The sequence below is a fragment of the Lutra lutra genome, chromosome 10 (assembly GCF_902655055.1).
Source record: "Lutra lutra chromosome 10, mLutLut1.2, whole genome shotgun sequence".
NCBI lineage: Eukaryota > Metazoa > Chordata > Mammalia > Carnivora > Mustelidae > Lutra > Lutra lutra.
Window position 1 is genome coordinate 86,360,726 of NC_062287.1, and position 20,338 is coordinate 86,381,063.

Here is a 20,338-nt window from a genome sequence, read left to right on the forward strand (position 1 = left end):
TGGTATTAGGAGGTGGGGCCTTGGGGGGGTAGTTCAGTTATCAGGGTGGAGTCCTCATGAATGGGATTAGTGCCCTCATAAAAGGGATCCCAGAGAGCCTACTGCCTTCTTTTTTTGCCACATGAGGCTACAGTAGGAAGTCAACAGTCATGCAGCTCTGAAAAGGGTTCTCACCAGACCCCGATCCCACTGGCACCCTGATCTTGTAGGTCTGGGCTCCAAAAGTATGAGAAATAAATTTCTGTTGTTTAAAGGTCACCCAGTCTGTGGTACTTCGTTATGGCAGCCTGGGCCAACTGAGACCGGGTGGATTATGTTAAGAATCAATTCTCTGGTCCCAGAGATTATATTGTTTATTTGCTAATTTAAAAATTCAGCTGAAAGGCGTGTCTTTTCTTAGTAGTCTTGATGGAAGAATGGATAGGAAATTGTTAGATTTGTAACTTAAAAAAAAATCAGAGTACAGATGGAGGAAGATAGGAATTTAAATACCTAACTAAAAAGAAGTGTTTCTCTAACTGGCAGAAATTAGAGAAACGGATCAAAAAGTTAAACACTGATTGTAGAAAAATAAGCTTTTTTCTACATGAGACACCTTTTTCTACTCAGGCACTCAATGTTTAATGAATACAGTAACAAATTCTATTTCTAAGGTCTGAAAACATAATTTAAACTTAATCTCTTCCCTCTACCACACACCAGAAAATAGTTTGGACCTTGCTTACAAAATACAGCCAAACACTTTTAGGGAAATAGAGTAATTTAGCTTGGAGCAGTAATTGACTTGGGTCCAAGTGGTAGAAATTAAATTCTCCCCTGCAGTCCAGCCTTAAAGGTATTCTAGTCAAAGACCTTTGCAAGGACTAGAAACCTATTCAGACTAGCTCTAAAGTGTAGGGGGGTGATGGAGAGAATACAGGGCCATTTCACAGACACTAACCACAGCACCCATACAGGAAAGGGCTGGAGACAGCCAACTCATTGTTTTCTCTCGCATCCTTTCTCCATATGGACTTTCCTCTGTTTCTCTCTGCATGTCAGCTCAGTTCTCTTGCTTACCTTGGCCTCCTAGCATTCTCTGTTTTCTCATTATTGTATATGTAGCTGAAAATCCATCCCAAGACCCAGTCCACACCACTTTGTCTTTCCTGTACCCATTCCTCTCTGACTACTGTCTCTGCGCCCAAATCTTGAGAGTCTGGTTGGTCTAGCTCATCCGCCTTAGGGATGAGCCAGCCACCCTTGGGTCACGTGCCTCTCTGTTCAGCTGTCACCAAGGAGGCAGAGTCATGTAAGACCAGCATAGCCCCCTGGACTGACCCATCTGGTAAGAGCCTTTGTTGGGGGCTGGTACACAGAGGAGGAGCATAAGTGGACAGAACCTTCAAAACGAAGAAAGGTCCTCAGGACTGGAATTGACAGGCACTCTTAGAATACCACACAGCCGGTGAGCAGCCCCCGTGGACACTGCCGCAGAGCAGAGAGGTCATCCTTGACCTTTCCATCATGTGGGAATGCACCCATCTGAAACCTTGGGGGACGGGCCAGCGCTGCCCCAACCATGGGTCATCCCCAACTACTGATCCTGGGTCTGAGAGCAATTTCTGGTCAAGGCCCAAGAAGCCCCACACCTTGCTCAGCAGACAGTAAATACTTATAAGTTGAATTGCATGATCTTAGCTCAGGTGCTGTGAATGTAGCTCACAGCCACCCACTTGCATGGATGAGGAAGCTGATGAGCCTCTCTGTAGAGCCTTTTGAAACAAAATTAGTTTTGAATTGGTATTATTGTGGCTCTGCCCTTCTGAATATAATAAGTTAGTGTCCTGAGAATTGGAAGATCTCTTGATTTCTTAAGGTGAATGATTACAGAATAGAATCCTATCCTATGGTAAGTGCTAAAAGGGAGGGGGCTTCTGGGAAGGAATATTCAGGAAATGGAATGAATAGTGCCAGAAACAAATTCTTTTAGACAATGTTAAGTTGCTTAATTATGCATGTTTCACAGATAGGGGAATTTGTGATGTGGCGGAATTTGTCTCCAGAGGTCAAACCCATACTTCACTGAAAACCATTATATAATGAATTCTAGAAATTGATTATTTTCATTCTCTGACCTTGGCCAGACTTTTATAAATTACAGGAGGCTGTCAGTGTATTTTACATAAATTAACTGTGACCTCCCCTGATTTCCCCCATCTCTTCCTTATGTCTAACTTCACCCCCACCTACAAACAGAAAGTTTATACCAAACAGAATCAGAGTATCATTCTCTGGTCTGGAAATTTTGAAAAAGGCATAAAGAGTCAAGGCTTTAGACAACTCCCTTTAAACCGTTCTCCGACTCCTCATCTGTGAAACGAGCATAATAGCATCTGCGCTTCTACCCATCCATGGTGGGCGTGAGGAACACCAGGCAGATTGTATACAAAAGGCTTTGAAAAGTATGTTTGAAGGTATCCTTATTGAAGCACTAGCTTCAGTCTTTTCTAATGAAATATTTTAGCTCTTTCCATCCACTAAACTAATTTGTCACATATTCTATAAAATTTTTTAAAACCTCCATAAAGTAAAAAAATGAAGATGTTCCTAAGTTTGGAACTGCCCCCAAAGCCAGCCTCATCCTTGCTGTATTGTGTCGTTGCTGTTGTTGAACAATTTGGGGGCCACGCGAGCACGTGTATGTATGTGCGCTGTCACTCCGAGTGGAAAACCCAGACTCACACTCCCCCTCCACCCCGACCAACTGCATCACACACATGTTAGGCGTTAGGCAAAGACAAGTACTGAACAGCAGCTCAGTTGTTGCTGTCGACACTTAATGCTTGACTTTCTAATTAGCTTCCTACATCCGTGGCCTCTGCCGGGAACAGAACGTTCATATGCTGTTAGAATTTTTTATTATAAAATAAAAAGCAAAGGTTTTCATACCCCAAAACCTGCCTGCTTCTCATTCTGCCTCCCTCATATGGTGAGATGGAGTCCCCTTCACAGCCCAACCACACAGCAGTACCTGCTCTGAGCTATCAAAGCTCCATGGGACCCCTTGTGGTGTCAGAAGCCATCCCAGCCTGAGGCATGAGCTCATGAACCAAGAAGAACTTCTCCCTGGCCATCCACAGGCCCCAAGGGAGCAGTTCCAGCCTACTCATGATTGTGTCCTTGGAGCAGATGGTGTCCCAGGGCAGAATAAGCCAATATCTGGTCATAGGCCCTTCTTGGGGTACAATGAAGTCCCATCCAGGTCAGTGGCTCCCAAAGGGTCCAGGATGACATGGGTCACGGACATAAACTTCCAAGGCCACCTACTTTCCCTGCCTTTGCTAGTCCCAGCGATCATGTCTGCCTTATGTTCAGCCCTATTGGTGTGTTATATCCACGCTCTGCCCTCTGACGTAAGCCAAGTGGACAGGAGACCCATCTGACACAGGAACCAAAATTCATTGGCTGACCAGCTACGAAAAAATGTAACTCAGCCCATGGGGCTAAGCCAACTGCATTCTCTCTGTAAGAAACACCAAGACACAGAATCTATTGGCAAGAGATGTTGAAACTGACCAGTCAAGACTCAAAGGCCATGATGGACTGTAGGCAAAGCAAAGGTCTCAGAGAACAGAATACTGAGTAAAAAGAAACCTGGAGGCCAAGAAGACTTAGAGTATAGGTAAAAAAGTTTATCTCCTGTAATGAAAATAGACAAATAAAAACCAACTCTGAATGTTTCAGGGGAGTCCACGTGTCCTAGTGAGGAGCCACAACCCTGAGCTTTTGGGCTCCACTGAGATTTGGGCAGCTTGGACTGTAAGCATGTTGTTTCTCACAGGAGCCCCATCTGCTGAAGCTCTCCACCAGTATTCATTCAGATGTACTCAGATGCCGAAGGAGAAACTTTTACTCCCCTCTCTGCCTCTCTGTAAAGAGGACTCACAGGTGCACAAAAAGTACTCCCCAGAGCCACCGTCCTGCTGCAGCAATGAGGAATAGACTTGGAGCTTCCACAAGATTCTGGCGTGCTCTCCAAGGTGGAGAGTAGGACCAGGGTGCCCCTTTGCCTTTTCTTTCCTCCTGGGTGCTCTTAACCTTCAGGGCAAATGAAATGATCAAGCAAAGGGAAGTAATGGTGCCTACTTCAGTCCCAGGAATGGCAGACAGACACAGAACCAGGGAGCTAGAACAGACACATGGCAATCCCTAGCCTTTCCTTGCTGGGGTCCTCCTCAGAAAGAGGAGAGCAAATTTATTCCAAAGGACCATCTCCAGACTTCTTTGAGTCACTGTCATGGCAACCAACTCATGAGCTCTGCTGGCCCCTGGAAGCCAGAAATAACGCACCTAGGAAGGAATGTGGAGCCAAGTAATGAGTTGTCAGTAGCCAATTACCTGTAAAATGTACACAGATAGTTGGTGGGAGACATAATTGCTCAGAGTCTCCCTGTGATCTCTTGGAGGTATGGTTATGGCAAATACTAGTCCGCACACTTGGGCACTTCATTTTAACAAAATTTCAGTGTTCACATTTATGCATGGACAAACTCGTATTTAAGGAGAGGCCATGTGACTCCTCAGAACTGAAATAAACTTTCACAACAGTTTCATTGCCAACCCCTCCTCCCAACCAAAGAGCTCTGGCAAACTCTTGAAAGGAAAGGTACTCCAGGCTCCCTGGTCTCTGAAATGGGCTATATGAGCTTGCTCTAGATCTGATGGGCCTTTACTGAACACACAGAGAGTTTGCTTTTGTCCTTGGTGTCCACTCCATCACCTAGCTCCTCAGTCCTGGTAGCTAAAGCCTTTGGGAGACCCAGAGGGACCGTGGGAGCCCCATCCCTTGAAGCCACATCTCCAGTAATGCCAACACAACCTAATGAAAAATCAGGCTACCACCCAGATGTCTTGCTTATGGGACATTTGGAAACAGCTGGATTTGGGACGTAAGGTCTACGAGTAAGCCAGACGTTGGATTACATTATTCACGCTTCACCCTACTCTGCTAGGATTCATGATGGCAAAGCCAAAATCTGTTGGCCTCCTCCTGGAGTAGTCCCTTTCCTAGGTCAAGTTGGGTAGCATCGAGAGAAAGGGCCTGGAAAGTCTTCAGACTGTGAAAACAAAGGACTGCCAAATTGCACAAATTACTTCATATATTGACATTCAGGTGCTTTGGAAACCAAAAGTTGGCTTCTTTTTAATTTAAGATTATGTCTCCAAAACTGGTAGGTCCCAAACTAGCCTTCGGTGCATGGGGGACCCATTCTTCAGAATGAGTCTAGGTGAAGAAACCAAAGGCCAAGACCAGAAATTAGATGCCACAAGTGAGCAGAAACGAGGGCTTAAGGAGGGCCACTGGGCTGCCTTTCCGACAGGGGCATGTATTATGGGCACACTTTTATCCTGTGGATCATTAACCTTTCATTTAACTGGAACTGTAGGGGAAGCACTGATAGAACCTTCCACAGAGTCACCCATTCAGTCCCTCGTTGGCTGAGCGAACATTTCCTGAGAACCTACTATGCACCAGACTCCGGCTAAGTGATGAGGATTCACCTGGGAGCAGGACAGAGTGCCCGCCCCTCACGGAGCTCACGGTCAAGGAAGATTGATCCCTGAGACAGAGCCCAACATATGAAGAACCATCGTTCATTTGGTGGATTTTCTACCTCATTAGAGGTAGGCAAATTAAAATCCAAACGCAACCACATGAAAACCAAAGTCCCCATCTTTCTGGAAACATTTATGATTAGAGAGGACAGACTGCAGGGCTATCTTCTAATGATGATACACAGTTTTCCTTATCCATGACCTTAAACTAGTTAGTAAGGTGCCTACAATATCCCCCTGGAGACTGAGAGCAAATTGCTAAATGCCAAGAATCAACAAATGTTATAAACCCAAATTTTAGAGATGTCACCATCAAAGGAAATCAGGAGCCCAAATTGTCAGAAAAGGAATAATCAGTTTGGGGACTCTACTATGCAATCCAGATGAAAATTTCAGGAGCCATATATTTTACAAATGAAACCACAGTACACTGAACACTCTCATTTCGCATTATTCATATCAATAAAGTGCTGTTCAGAATGCCCTGGATTATTAACAAATGGGTTTTGGTTTTTGTTCAACCTCTGAAATACAGTGCTCTATGGAGCAAATCTCAATAGACGAGCCAGGTAGAGCTTTGCGATGAAACCCTTTCTTTGCTGCATTTGTCTGTTGAGCTTAGTTGAAATTATGTTTGTTTTTTCTTGGCAAATTTGCATATGAAATAAAGCACGCTGTCTTACTGTAATTTTCTTTCTAAGGTGTTAGTAGATGTCTCTTCTCTTAATATTTCTTTCTCCATTCCCCATGAGGAAAAGATTTTACAAGCATTTGCAAATTCTCAGAATATTAGAAATCACCATGTGATGGAAGGATATATCTTGGTATTTTTGAAATTATAGGACCCCAGCCTCTTTGAGTTGGAAGAGAATTCAGTGGGGAAATTATCCAGCTTTGTACCCTGCAATCAACACAGTATAAACCTCACGCCCTGTATGCAGGACTTGGCTTACCCCATCAAAGTGTAAGCAGAATTAGGGCCTTTGCGAGGCAGGTATTCAAAAGGAGAGCAGGAGGGGAATGAACAGGAGGTGGGAGGGAGATGGAGAGTGTTAAATATGACTTGATATTTAGGGCAAAAAAAGTAATGTAGTTACCATGGGGTGGAAGTGGGGGAATTGTCTTGATTTTGAATTACACAGGGAGTAAGAGGACAGAAAATCTTTTTTAAAGGTTTTACTCTTGCTCAGAATCTATACCATACCCATTGTTATCACATGGGTAAAGGGATCCCCATTTTAGGACTTACAATCATCTAGACCTGGCTTTGAACCTCACTTTCACCTCATTCTAGTTTTTGAACAAGTCATGTCCCCTCTCTGAGCCTTGTCTGTGAAATGAAGCTAAGATCTAGTCCCTGACGTGACTGCAGTGGTGGGAGAGAATGCCTGGCTTACCTCTGCATGGTACTCTATAAGCATGATGGATTGTTGGTATTTATTTGCCTCCTTGAATACTTCTAGCATCAGGGAACTCATTATCAATTGCCCATTGATCACCCAGAAGGGGTGACCCTTATGCTCAGCCCCTTCTAGCCACCCACTATAAACAAACTCTCTTTTCAAAAGCCCAGGACACCCATAAGTCCCCAGAACAGAGGCGAGCTCAGGACACCCGGGCAGGTAGCAGTGCTGTGAAAGGAAATGCCCTTCACCACCTGACCAAGCCGGAGAACTCCCACAGGTTCCACATGTTCTTTGGATGACAGCCCCACCATGCCCGGGAGTCAGTCTTCAGAACAGTCAAAAGACTCAACTCATCCCAGGCTTTTGACCCTAGTCCCATCAAGCAAGTCCCTGAAAAACACCTGGACTTGGTGTGTTTAAAGGTCTGGCAGCAAGGACAGTTAGCTCTGTAAGAAGGACGGGGGACTCACTACCAGAACCAAACAATAAGCCTGTGGAAAATGAGACCGCCCACATAATTGCTCAGGCACCGTGTTGTTCAAGTGAAGCTCTCCTGTGCTGAAATCAGGAGAAACCTTGCCTGTTCCTGCTTGAGAGTCCACAGTTTGGGTGGTTAGGCTATTAGCTCACACAAAGGTCCTTGACAGCAGCTGGCTGAGGTGGGCAGAAGGGGAAGAGGGAAAATATCATAGTTTGAAACCAGTTACCAAAAAATGAGCAGAAGGTTTAAGTGATTGGGTTCTGGAGCAGCTTGGCCACGTCCTACTTGTCTTGGCAGCTCTGTAAGTGGTGGGAAGGACATCCTTCCTCATGGGTTGGGCCTGGAAATATTAGTAAGACTCAGGGTGTACAGTGTTGAGTGCAGAGCCTGGCACAGAGGAGTCCATCAGTAACTGGTGGCTGATAGTTGGTACTGGTAGGTGGGGCATTATAGTGGGCGTGGGAAGAAGCCCTAAGAGTGTGTTGAAACCCCATCAGCCTCTCTTGTGCTCAGACCCCAAGACAACATTTCCATTGCTAGAACTGGCCACATCAGAGCATATTGCTCTCTCCCTAAAACAGACTATAAAATTACACCAGTCCTTGAAATGCACCAAAAATAAATGGTCTGTTCGGGATGGATGGAGAAGGGTGCAGTGAAAGTTCAGGTTTACTCACTGTCCTCTTTCCCGTGCAGAGACTTACACAACCTCCTTTTACAAGAGGGCTGCTCATGCACACAACCGCACGTGCGAGGACACATGCACACACGCATACATGGTGTTTGCGCACGCATACACACACGCACGTGTACATGGCGCATGCGCACACACGCATACAAGCTCACACAGAGAACCTTGGTCAAGTGGGGCTGTCCTCATTGTCCTGCGACTCCTTCCACATCACCCAGAGGCTTACACAGAGGAAGGAACTGCCACCTGCAGGTGGTGGGTAGGCTCCACCGCTGACCAGCTCTGTCCCCTATAGGCGTCACCGCTCTGAGCTTTGGTTTCCTCATTATAAAGAGATGCCACTTTCACCCACTCCCCATCAGTTAACTCTGAAAACAAAGTCTGCGTGAAACCCCAGATTTTCCCAACTCAACACGATTCAATCAGTTAAAGGGGAAACTGTGTCTCTGACCTCTGTCTAGACCTGAATGGTCCAATACAGCAGCCACAAATCCAGCTTAAACTGAAATATAATAATTAAAATGAAACAAAATTTAAAATTCAGTTCCTCAGTTGCACTACACATGCCAAATCTCAATGGCCACATGTGGCTAACGGCTTCCATGTTAAACAGCACAGATTTAGAACATTTCTACCACTGCAGAAAGTTCTACTAGACAACATAGATCTAGACCATCCACCCATTCATGGATAACAATAATAACAGATAATAGGCAAATAGCAGTCCACAGATAAATATCTTTATTTTTATATATTTATGTTTGATTCTTTTTATATGTAAGTAGGTATAAATGTATGTACTTATGGACTGTTTATCTGCCTATTTATCTATTGTCATCCATTAATGGTTGGACAAGTAGATAAATGACAGGAGAGAGAGGAATAACTGAGAATACAATGTAAACGATGCTATAGACGGACATGTGCCACCCCCACCCCAAAACCATAGGTCAAAGCCTTAATCCCCAACATGCTGGTATTTGGGGATGGAGGCCTGTGGGAGGTAATTAGGTTTAGATGAGGTCATGAGAGTGGGGTCCTCAAGAGGGAAAAATTGTGCCTATAAGAAGAGGAGGAGATACTGGAGCTCTCTCTGTGAACTGCAAGCCAGGAAGAGAGCTCATCAGAAACAGGAATGGGCCTGCACTTTGACCTTGGACTTCCCATCCTGCAGAACTGTGAGAAGTAAATGTCTGTTGTTTAAGCCCCCAGTCTGTGAAATGTTGGCATCACCGCCCAAGTAGACCCACACAAACAATAAATATCAATGAGTTCAGTCCGGCTTCAGGTTATTCATGTGAACCGGACTTTCATCTTCAAACTGGTTCTGAAGAGATCCTCCACCCCTTTCACCCCATACCCGGCACCCCTCTCCCTGTGGGCTTTCCACAGGCAGCCCCCTGCAGCCTCAGGGAAAGGCCCCAGGCTGCACCTGTGTTTATTTTTGCAGTGAACCCCGCCAATGGCCACAATGTGTCCTCCTCCCTCCAGGTTTCCAAACTGGATTTTTCTCCTGGATAACAATGAACAAGCTGATAAATGCACTTCTGGATATGAGAGGACTGGAAAGGGAAGAGGGGGAAATATCTGTTCCATCCCACTTCCAAGTTCAGGCTGCCCCCTAGTGGATCCCCCCAACAATCATGACCAGAAACCCTGATGGGAAACGTGGCCAGAAAACCCTACCAAGCCAAGTGATGGTGTCAGGTCCTGAGCTGAGCGGTTTTACGCACATTATCTCAGTAATTTTGAAACAACCCCAGGCACAGGGAATTGCCATGTACATTTTCCCAATGAGAAGAGGCTCAGAGAAATTAAGCACCTGCTTCATTGAAAGGAGGCTTTGATGAATAAATGAACGAACGAGTGAGTACAATGAACACAGGCTTAATTTATGGGCAGTGTTTTCAGAGTGATGGATGTGCTGCATTCAAATAAACTCTGAGATGAGATAAATAGCCCGGGGTGAATGGATAGATGGGCTCACTGACAGGTCCTCCTCCCTCGAGAGGAATACTCCTTCCGGTCCCCGCTGAATCATCCAGGGACTGTTTGACCTTGACTGCCCTGTCTCTCCACTCTCCTAGTGGACCTACCTTCCATGACCTAGCTCCAAGCCAGCCATCCCCCTCCCCCACCCTCACTCTTCCCTGAGGAACTGTGATAGGAAATTGCTCACCAGGAGCGGTCCTGTGAACCTGGAGCCCATTGTGGTTCCTGTGAGTCACTGAGGAGTGAAGTTAGGAGGATGTCATGAAGGAGAGGCAGGAGGGCAAGGCAGGAGGGCAGGGCAGGAGCATGGAGCCGGAGATAAGAGGGCGGCTGCTGGATTGGCAGGAGGCCCCGGAGGCCACAGGTAGCATCTTGGAAGGCAGCAGCTCCTCCATTCTGAGTGCCTCTGAGGGGGCTGCTGGCATAGGACCCCAGCCACCGCCCTCTGGGACATGGAGAGAGAAGGACACGAAGTCTGGGGCGGAGGGCCAGTCATATTTTCTCTCCAAGCACTGGTGGCTGGCGTGGAGCTGGCAGCACCCTCATTCCTTTCCTCCTAAAGGCCTGGATGTCTTTTTATTTTATTTATTTATTTTTTTTAACATTTTTCTTATGTTTGTTTCTTTTGCTTGTAATCAGAGAACCTTCCTGGTAGCCCTCTTGTTATTTAAGTAAGCCGTTTAAGGGGCCCTCTGTTTCCCCACAACCAAAAGAAACCCAGCCCCCTGGTATATTTCCCAGATTCCCCTCTAGTAGCACTTTCACGCCCTGGGGTAGACAGACAGAAGCGCTGGGTGGTGACCACAGCCCTCCCTTGGGGGACCCACCTGCAGAGGGGCTCAGCCCTCGGCTTTGCTGCAGATGATGCCGCTTGGGAGAAATGCGGTTGGCCCTCTCCAGAAAAGGCTCAAACCTCCTCCCAAACTACCTCCAGGCCCCACTCACCTCCTTATCACTTCTTGTAGGACTGAGCCCTGGGGGAGGACTGAGCCCTTGGGGCCCTGCAAGCTCGAAGTTTCTCCCTCCCTGCAGGCAGGCCTCCTTCCAGGTCACAGCCCACAGCCACCTCCACTCCTTGTACCTGTAGCCCAACAGTGAGACCAGAAAATAATAATAATGACTCCCAACTGGGGCAGTCTCACATCTGTCATCTTATTTCTTGTCCTCCACCCAACCATCCAGTGAGAGCAGTATCTCCATTTTACAGATGAGGATACAGGCTCAGAGAGGTTAGGTGACTTTCTCAAGGTCACATGTCTGGAGACAGAATCACTGGTTGAAAATGCCAGTGAGCCATGAGGCGCCCAGTGGTGTTCACCTCCAGGGAAAGCTTTGAAGCTGTGACTGGATCTCTCTTCTGTTCTGAGAAACCAGGTTCCTGCAGGTGCTGGGTCCTGCCTGACTCCTTTGGCCGTAGAGTGGGGCCCAAATTACCTGCATTAAACAGAAGGAGGTTTTCCCATTTCACTTGAATTTTCTATTTCTCTCAGGACTAACAGATCTGTGGATGAAAGGGATGTGATATAAATAGCTACTTTCACGCTTAATCAAGTTTCGTGTTCCATCTAGCTCAAAACGGTTCCCACTGGAGAGGAGGGACTTCCTTCCGTCTCCCACCTGCAGGCTGTTATCTCTGTACTCCCTTAAACCATAATTACCTGAAAGTAGAAGTCACAAATCTGATTGGCCAGGGTCCAGAACGTTCCTTCGGCATCATATTACCAGTGGGCAGGCTTACTACATCGTAAAAGTCAGTCCCCATGTGCTCCATGAAAGCCTATTTATTTCAAGGTAAAGCCTGCCTTGGGGGCAGGACTGATCAGGGTTTTTCCTGCCTCCTCAACGTCTACAGCTGAGTGGGCAAATGGGGCCAGAGGAAGAAAGGGGCCTCATTTATACCTTCAACCCAACTTCAAATGCTTCAAAGTAGCTTTCTCTTTAGCTCAGTTATGAACAAAGTGGCATTTTTATTTCTCATTTTTCTGGTGGTGTGCTAGTAAATGTTTAACACCCAACTCTTTGGGGGAGTGGAGGTGAGCAGGAACAAAGGTGATTTGTACATTTGCCAATTTCCGTGGTGTAAAAACTCTGATGGTCAATATCCTATGCCAATGTGACATTCTTAGGAAGTAATACTCGTTAGTACACTATTAGATAGTATTTCCACCAACTATAGCGGTGCCATGGACATCACCTCAAGAACACAGGGAAATGTAAAATGAAACAAAATAGGCTGTGATGGATTTTGAGTATTCTTTAACTTAGTTGTAAATACAGTCTAACTGTGAGTTGACACAGTTTAATTTTTAATAATGGTTGTATTTAACAACCAGCTGACAAAACTCCGGAATTTTAGCAGTTGGTGCTCACGAGCTATTCAAGCTGGCTCGAGCATGTAAAGCCTCCAGCTATTATTCTTCGAATATGTTCTTCTCTCAATCAGGACTCCTATCATTTTCAACTGCCAACATCCTTTTCTTTGGCAAACAGTCTCTTCCATTTTGTGCTGGGGGAAGCTCTCTTCCCTCATTCCCTAAAACATGCCAAGAGTAGTGCCTATCCCACTAGGTGATGATGAGATTGTTTATATCAATCGTCTTCCTCTGCACCTTCAGAGGTGGCCAATCTTGTGCACGTGGGGGGTTCAAATGGAGGTAAGGTTAGGGGTTAGCAGGAGGCCAGAGCTACTGGGACTGGAGAGGGAATGGGAAACAGGCCCCCACTGGATGTACCGCCCTTGGTTTTCCCCACCCTCATTAAAATTCTCTAACCCCTCTCACTGGCCTTGCCAGCCAGAAGTTTCTCAGAGTGAAGGAAGGAGCTTCTCCAACAGCAGTCAGCTTCAGGAGCGATAGGATAGGAATCGAGCCCCACATGCGGGCTCTCTGCTCAGCAGGAAGCCTGCTTCCTCCTCTCTCTGCCTGCCTCTCTGCCTACTTGTGATCTCTGTCAAATAAATAAATAAAATCTTAAATTAAAAAAAAAATCAACATTAAAAAAAGGGGGGGGGGAGATCTATCTTTTTCCTGGGGAGGGGAGACGGGCCTGGAATCCCTGACCAGTATGAGAGGACTGCTATGGGTAGAGCAGAGGTTACAAACTCTACCGGACTGTCCAGCCTTTATTTTATTTGGTCAGAATTGTGTTCTGGAAATATCTGAATTCATCGCTAAGATTTAGAAAGCAGGAGCTGTGATCTGGCAGCGTGTTACCCTCCTGGCTGGGCAGCAAGCAGTGGGAAGTCAGGGTCAGCTGCTCCACACCCCCCCGCCCCGCCTCTACCCCCACCTCCTCCGCGCCTCCACCCGCTCAGGTTCCCCAGTTAGCCACTCTCCACCTGGCTCCCTGTACCCCTTTCACAGTTCCAGCTGGGTCTTGCAGGCATGCGCATTTGCGTCCTCAAGCACACGGGTTGCTGCACAAACTTTGGGGCAAGGGTCTGCAACTTACCGGGGTTCCGGGCACCCATTCCCCCATCTATCGGCATCTGCATGCTCACCACGAACGGAACCTCCTGCGATTGCAGAGGAACCGTCTCTGCCTCCACATAACTCCGATCCTTCCACTGTAAAGTAGGTCCCACCTCTCTTTTTTTTTTTTTAAGATTTTATTTATTTGACAGAGATCACAGGTAGGCTGAGAGGCAGGCAGAGAGAGAGAGAGGAGGAAGCAGGTTCCCCGCTGAGCAGAGAGCCCGATGCGGGGCTCGATCCCAGGACCCTGGGATTATGAACTGAGCCGAAGGCAGAGGCTTTAACTCACTGAGCCACCCAGGCGCCCCAGGTCCCACCTCTCTTGTCCACTCGAGGACATCATTCCACCCAGGCCTCATTGACAGCATCACTTTTTCTCCCTCTGCCCGACCACAAACAAGCAATTTCTCCCTTAATAAAGACCTCTCAACCCCCTTGCCCTGCCAGTTATTGCCCTAAGAGGCCGCTAACCGCCTCTCAAGAGTCTTCTCCACCCACGGTCTCCAATTCACCTCCACCCCCTTCTCTTAAAAGCGACTCTGGTCAGGCGTTAAATCCCCCTCACTGAGCTAAAACTACTCTTGACAAGGTCACCGACACTAAGGCCTCCTTGTCAGCTCGAGGAGGGCGTCTCAGGCACGTGGTGCCGGGCGATCGGTGCTTCGGGTCAGAGCTGACCACGCCCCCTCCCAAACACCGCCTCCCGCTGCGATTCTAAGACGCGGGATTCGCTCCTTTCCGTTCTCTTTTGCAGGAAGCCCAAATGTCACAAATTCTTTGGCTAGGATCTACCGTGGCTGTAGGCAGAATGAGGGCACGGGGGAATCCAGATGCCAAGCGTCAAAATGTTACACTGTTTCCTAAAATACTTCCTTCTTTATTCGTGCGCTTGTGTTGCAGAGCTCTTGCTCCTTCTGGCCAGAGACACAGCACCTGGCGGCAGGGGTGGTGGCAGTGGTGGGTACCCCGCAGGCCATAGACACCTCTGACCCAGCAAGGGGGAAAGAGCGGCGGGGCCTGGGCCACACTGGGCGGCACCACTGCTTCTGGCTTAGCTGTATTGTTATGAAGCCTCCTACTTGCTTTTCATGCTTCCTGCCTTAGTCTATTCTCACCTTAGCAGCCCAGGTCAGATGCGATCACTCACTGAAAACCCTCTAACTACTCCATACTCCCCTTGGAGTAGAACCCAGAGTCCCATGTTTGCAGAGTCCCACTGGGAAGGACCCTCTGCACTCAGCCCTACCATGCTCCCCTCCTCCTCCTGCTCCAGCCACCTGGGTTCTTGCGGGCCTCAAACACCCTGTATGCTCCCACCTTCAGCCTTTGCCCTGGCCCCCCTGTGCCTGGAACGTTCCCCCAGCTGTCACATCTCAACTTCCTCCACACCTTGTTTACATGTTACCTCTTCCAGAAATCATATTTGAAACGCCACCTCGCTTTCCTCTGACCCCTCCTGAGCAACCTTGCCCTACTGTTTTTGTTTACCCCTTGGCAGGTCATCAGTGATATTGTATTATGATCTACTTACTTGTGTTTATTGTCTAGGTCTCTCCCACTCCCAATTCTGAATCTCGGAGGGCACATAACAAGCCCTTCATATTTCTTGAATATGTGATTTTCTAGGAAGGACCATAGCTTTGATCAGATTATCAGAGTTTTTTGGGCCCAAAAACTATTAAACAAAACACTTCCCAGGTCTAAAGCTGTTTGAGAACAAACCGTTTGTTTCAGGCTTTAAAGAACCTTTCTGAGCAGGGAAACAGCAAACCAAATACATATTGCCCTTGGGTTTTCCCAATTCCTTTCACGTGGCAGTGTTGGGTGTCCCCTCCTATGGTCTCAGCAGCTTCCAGACCCTGTGAGAGACCTTCCCCAGCAGCAGCACAGAGAGGAGACAGACCATGAGATTTACCCCACAAGTAGGCACTGTATGTGGAGCACATGCTGGGAGCAGTGAGAACAGCGGTAAATACAGAACAGAAAATAACGATCTTTGAAATGACAACAAACGGGACACATTATCTAAGCACTAACACCTAAGGAGGCGGCTGCCCAGGCTCTGGTGGGCAGCTCCTCAGGAGAGAGAGGCCGACTTCTTTCCAGGCTGCCTTGTCTTCAGTCCTTGTAACTTTTCATCTTTCAGTGCCTTCAAGAATTTATCTGCAGGAGAACAAAGCAAACACAGCTGTCGTAAAGATAAGGGCTTTTCTAACACTTCCAAAGTAAGCTTCTGGGAAGCAATTGTGTGTTCCCTGCATGAACCCAAAACCCAACATGGGTAGGAAAAAAAGCCCTAACAGACAAAACATGTTTAAGTGAAGAATATGTAGTAAAGAAATCCAGGACTTAGACAAGCCTGTCTTCTAGGAATTCTTTCCATGGCTGTGGGGAAAAGGACCTTACAGGGGATGCCTGATGAGTTGGGGACGATTCTCATGGTCACATTAACCTGAACATTTAGGTTATTTCATACTCCCCTTCCCTGTCTGGCAGGGGAACCAATTTAACCTGTTGTTTTTGCTTTGTTTTGTTTTACAATAGTGGGGATGGTCTTTCTAGAGCAATATCCCCTCCTCCATTGGTATACTATAAGCCTTAGTCAGAACAGGTGATGGGAAGACAAAGTCTGCAGAACAGCTTATGGCTACTGAATATTCCACAGTGTGATAGGTCCTTATGGGAGTAGAATCAGACTTAACTTTACCCTCCAATGGGAAGGATCAGTTAGCTTGCAAGCTAGAGGAATCCTGCCCATATCGCACACCTGGTCTGTCCTGGTCCAGATCCCTAAGACTTTAAACCTGCAGTCAGAAGGCAGAGCTCAGGACCCTGGTGAGACAGCTTCCAGGATCAAGGCCAGGGTTCACAGGGAGGTTTCCTTTCAGCACTGAGAAGTGGAAGGCCCCAAAGTCCCTAGATGATCTGTCCTTGGGCTTCCTGGATCTCGCACAATTCCCATCTACAGACCTAGGTTGGAGTGTCTTACCTACAGACACACCAACTGACCTTTGCTTCCACCTCCTCCCATTCAGGACCAAAGTTGAAAATAAACATTAAAGCTCAGGTCTGTAGAGGTAGGGTGTGTGTGTGGTGGGTGATGGTAATATTACTACCACGGTGGGGGGGGGGGGGGGGTCACGGTGTAAAAGTTTAAAGTGCAGGATGGGGGCTGTGGTGGTTTGAGTTCTAGGTTTGGAGGCTCATAATCCAGATTACCAAACAGGCTCAGGATGGAAGGAGGGTGGAGTTTGGGCCAAAAGTGTTCATGAAATCCTGACTGTGATGAGGGAAGACATCGGTTGAAATCCAGGATGGGGGCGACGGGGCGCCGGGAGGTGTGGCTGGGTGCTGGAGGAGTTGATCTGGGATCTGGGATTCCTGGGGGCTGGAGTTTGGGCCAGAGGCCACACTGCAGGGGAGAGGTTTAGGAAGGCTTGGAGCCAAGGAGGGAGCCAAGGAGCGAGCCAAGGCGGGCTAAGAGGGGACTCGGGCAAGGTCACGCACAGCGCTGAGAGTCGAAGCCGTCCCCAGTGATGGTGAGCAGCTCCAGCTCCTTAATTCGGATCTCCAGCTCGCACAACTCCTCGGGGTGGGAGGCGGAGGCGACCCGGGGGGTCGAGGGGCCGGGGGCCAGTGGCGAGGCAGCCACCTCGGGCCCCGGCGGTGGCGAATAGAAGAAGCGCAGAGGCTCGTAGGGGATGGAGGCCAGGCCGGAGGGCCAGGGCGGAGGCCAGGGACGCTCGCTGGGAGGCCCCAGGCCCGGTGGCGGCGGCGGCGGGGGCGCCGGAACCTGGGGTGCCTGGGGCAGGGGCCGCCCCGCCACCGCCCCGCCCGCCGCCGCCCCGCCCGCCTTCAGCGGCACGAAGAGCTTCTTCCAGATGTTGAAGTCGCTGAGAGGGGACGAGGAGATGCCACGATCGTAGAGGGAAGGGAAGTAGAGGGGCGGGGCCGGCCGCTGGCTCATGGTAGGGCTCTGGCTGCCGCGCCGCCCCTTCGGCATCTTTTGAATGGGAGGCTGCGTGGAGGAACCCCGCGCCGGGAGACGCGCGCCTCAGCCCCGAGTCGCCGGGATTCTGAGGTTCTACAGGCCACGCCCCGACGGAGCGCGGCCCCGCCCTTTCGTCCAGCCCCGCCCCGAATGGGCGGAGTTCTAAGGTCCGGCCGGCCACGCCCCAGAACGTGCCCCGCCCACTGACGGCGGGCTGAGTCCTTGCAGTGGAAGAGGATGGGGAGAGCGGGAGGTCTGGGAGTCTTGCAGGCGCGCTCTCGTCCGCCCTGTCCGCCCCCCTGGTTTTCCGCTACGCTCGGCGATCGCCCCACATCCGCTGTCCTCCAGCCTCCGATCCGGTCCCTCCCCTCGACTCTTCCCAACGCCCCTACATTTCCACAGGCCTCGCTCCCCTGCTGTTACGCCCCCGGCCCTACCTCCCATCTCACAGAACCTCAGACAAGAACAGGAAGCAGGGAGCTGGCCAGAACTGCAAAAATACATTTTCCAGTCTTCCTTTCCTTTCACAGGGAGAAAAATATTTCCTAGAAACCCGCCCCCTGCCACAGCCTTAGCACCTCTCGCTGCAAAGTATCTGGGGAGATGAATTTTCTTCCTCTACAACAGGAGGCAAAGGAGAAGAGGTTGATAGGGATCAAGGTTAGAGCCAACGCATGTTTCTGCCAAATTTCCCAGTGTTGTGAAAAATTCTAGAGAACGGGACCCTGGTATGAATTTGTAATAGATCTGAAGTAGAATGTCTTCAATGAAATGCAGTTTACTTTAGTTCTTTTCCAGACACATTATTAGGCGCTAACAGGAAACAAGCCACGAAAATAATCCTGCTGAACCCACCTCGAATAGCTTACCCATTCTTTTTTTTTTTTTTTAAAGATTTTATTTATTTGTTCGAGAGAGAGAGAGAGAGTGAGCACAGGCAGACAGAGTGGCAGGCAGAGGCAGAGGGAGAAGCAGGCTCCCCGCGGAGCAAGGAGCCCGATGTGGGACTCGATCCCAAGATGCTGGGATCATGACCTGAGCCGAAGGCAGCTGCTTAACCAACTGAGCCACCCAGGCGTCCCTAGCTTACCCATTCTTTAAGAGGAACTTGTACATACTGTCCAAGAGGCTTGTCCTGCTCATTTTACCTGAGTAGCCTGTTATTAGCCACAGACTGATGGGAGGTAAATTTCCTTGAAAGCCTCCCCCTAGTGATTATTGGTGTGAATGGACAAAGGTGGGTGGGGGCCAGCCAAGATCTGAGTCAGTAGGAGCTCCACTGGCAAATGCTGCATATATGCATTGGCTGTATACATATGGTTCATATAGGGGTGTGTGTGTGTGTACATGTATGTATGTGTGTGTGTGTGTAGATGTTAGGAGTGACCTGGACAGTTAGATAGTCAGGACCAGGGTCCCAACAAGGAAATATGGAGTCAGAACAGCTAAAATAAAACAGCACTGATGGCCTGTTTTGCGGCTTAGAAAGGACCACACTAACATTTTGCTTTGCAGCCTTTGCAGAAATGACTTCGGCAAAAGTCCTTAAATAAGACAATTAACCATAAAGCATTTGGCAATATCAGAGGCAAGGGATAGTTAAGACACACCCACAGATGTCAGCAAAAAAAGACCATCAGCACAGAGACATTAACCTAATAAGTAGGCAGATATCTGACTAAAGCCCTGGTTGGCATGACTCAGCACATCATGACTGCTTAAGACAGCTCCACGAAGAGCTCATAGAAACCCTTAAACTTAGACACTCTGGGAGTAACCCACCCACGCTCCCCTCCCTCTCTGGGAGCTTAATACTCTTGCTCAATGAACTTTGCTTTGTTGCCCACCACTCTTCGTCTGGTCTACCTCTTCATTCTTCCAAGAGGCATGACCAAGAACCACAGGCACTAAGGGGACAAAAATTCTATAACATATACAGCGGAACAGCGGTCACTCAGAGGCCCAAGCTGCATATCTTTGGGTAAGTTGCTTGACTTCTAAGAGGGTTTCCTGTAAAATAAAAATAACAGCACCAGGCTACCTCATACAGTTGTTTGTGATGATCCAACAGAAGACAGAATGATGTGTGTGACTTACTTGGAAACTTAGAAACTCTGTCCAAGTGTAAAGAGCAGCTGTCCCCACGGAGGGGCTTGTCTGAAGCTGAGCAGGTTTGTCTTCCCTGTACTTAAGTGCCAGCTCCTCTAGGACAAGAATTCAGCCTATGATGTTGAGCATATAATAGAGCTCAATAAATATTTGAGAACTTTTAAAAAAAGATTTATTTATTTGAGGAGGGGGGAGGGACAGAGTGGGAGGGAGTGTCTCCAACAGACTCTGTGTGGAGCCTGACTTGGGACTCCATCTCATGACCCTGAGATCATGACCTGAGCCAAAACCAAGAGCTGGGTGCTTAACAGACTGCACCCCCCAGGTGTTCCTATTTGAGAACTTTTTTTTTTTTTAAGATTTTATTTATTTGACAGAGATTATAAGTAGGCAGAGAGGCAGGCAGAGAGAGAGGAGGAAGCAGGCTCCCTGCTGAGCAGAGAGTCCAATGCGGGGCTCGATCTCGGAACCCCGAGATCATGACCTGAGCTGAAGGCAGAGGCTTAACCCACTGAGCCACCCAGGCGTCCCCCTATTTGAGAACTTTTATTTTTATTTTTTTTTAAGATTTTTATTTTATTTATTTGACAGACAGAG

General features: G+C 48.2%; 1 protein-coding gene across 1 annotated transcript; it reads right to left on the minus strand.

Annotated features, from left to right (window-relative positions):
* Nucleotides 1-15,253: 15,253 nt before the first annotated feature.
* C10H11orf91 (chromosome 10 C11orf91 homolog) lies at nucleotides 15,254-17,851 on the minus strand. Its single transcript, XM_047691932.1, has 2 exons — nucleotides 17,149-17,851; nucleotides 15,254-15,804 (listed from the first exon to the last, which is right to left on the minus strand). Exons 1-2 carry the CDS (start codon nucleotides 17,642-17,644, stop codon nucleotides 15,719-15,721), a joined length of 582 nt encoding a protein of 193 aa, XP_047547888.1. The 5' UTR covers nucleotides 17,645-17,851; the 3' UTR covers nucleotides 15,254-15,718.
* Between the last annotated feature and the right edge of the window lie 2,487 nt (nucleotides 17,852-20,338).

Coding starts and splice junctions, on each gene's coding strand:
- C10H11orf91 (XM_047691932.1), bottom strand. CDS start 17,644: ATGCCGAAGGGGCGGCGCGGCAGCCAGAGCCCTACCATGAGCCAGCGG. Junction 15,805..17,148: donor CGGCTTCGACTCTCAGCGCT/GTGCGTGACCTT, acceptor GTTCTCCTGCAG/ATAAATTCTTGAAGGCACTG.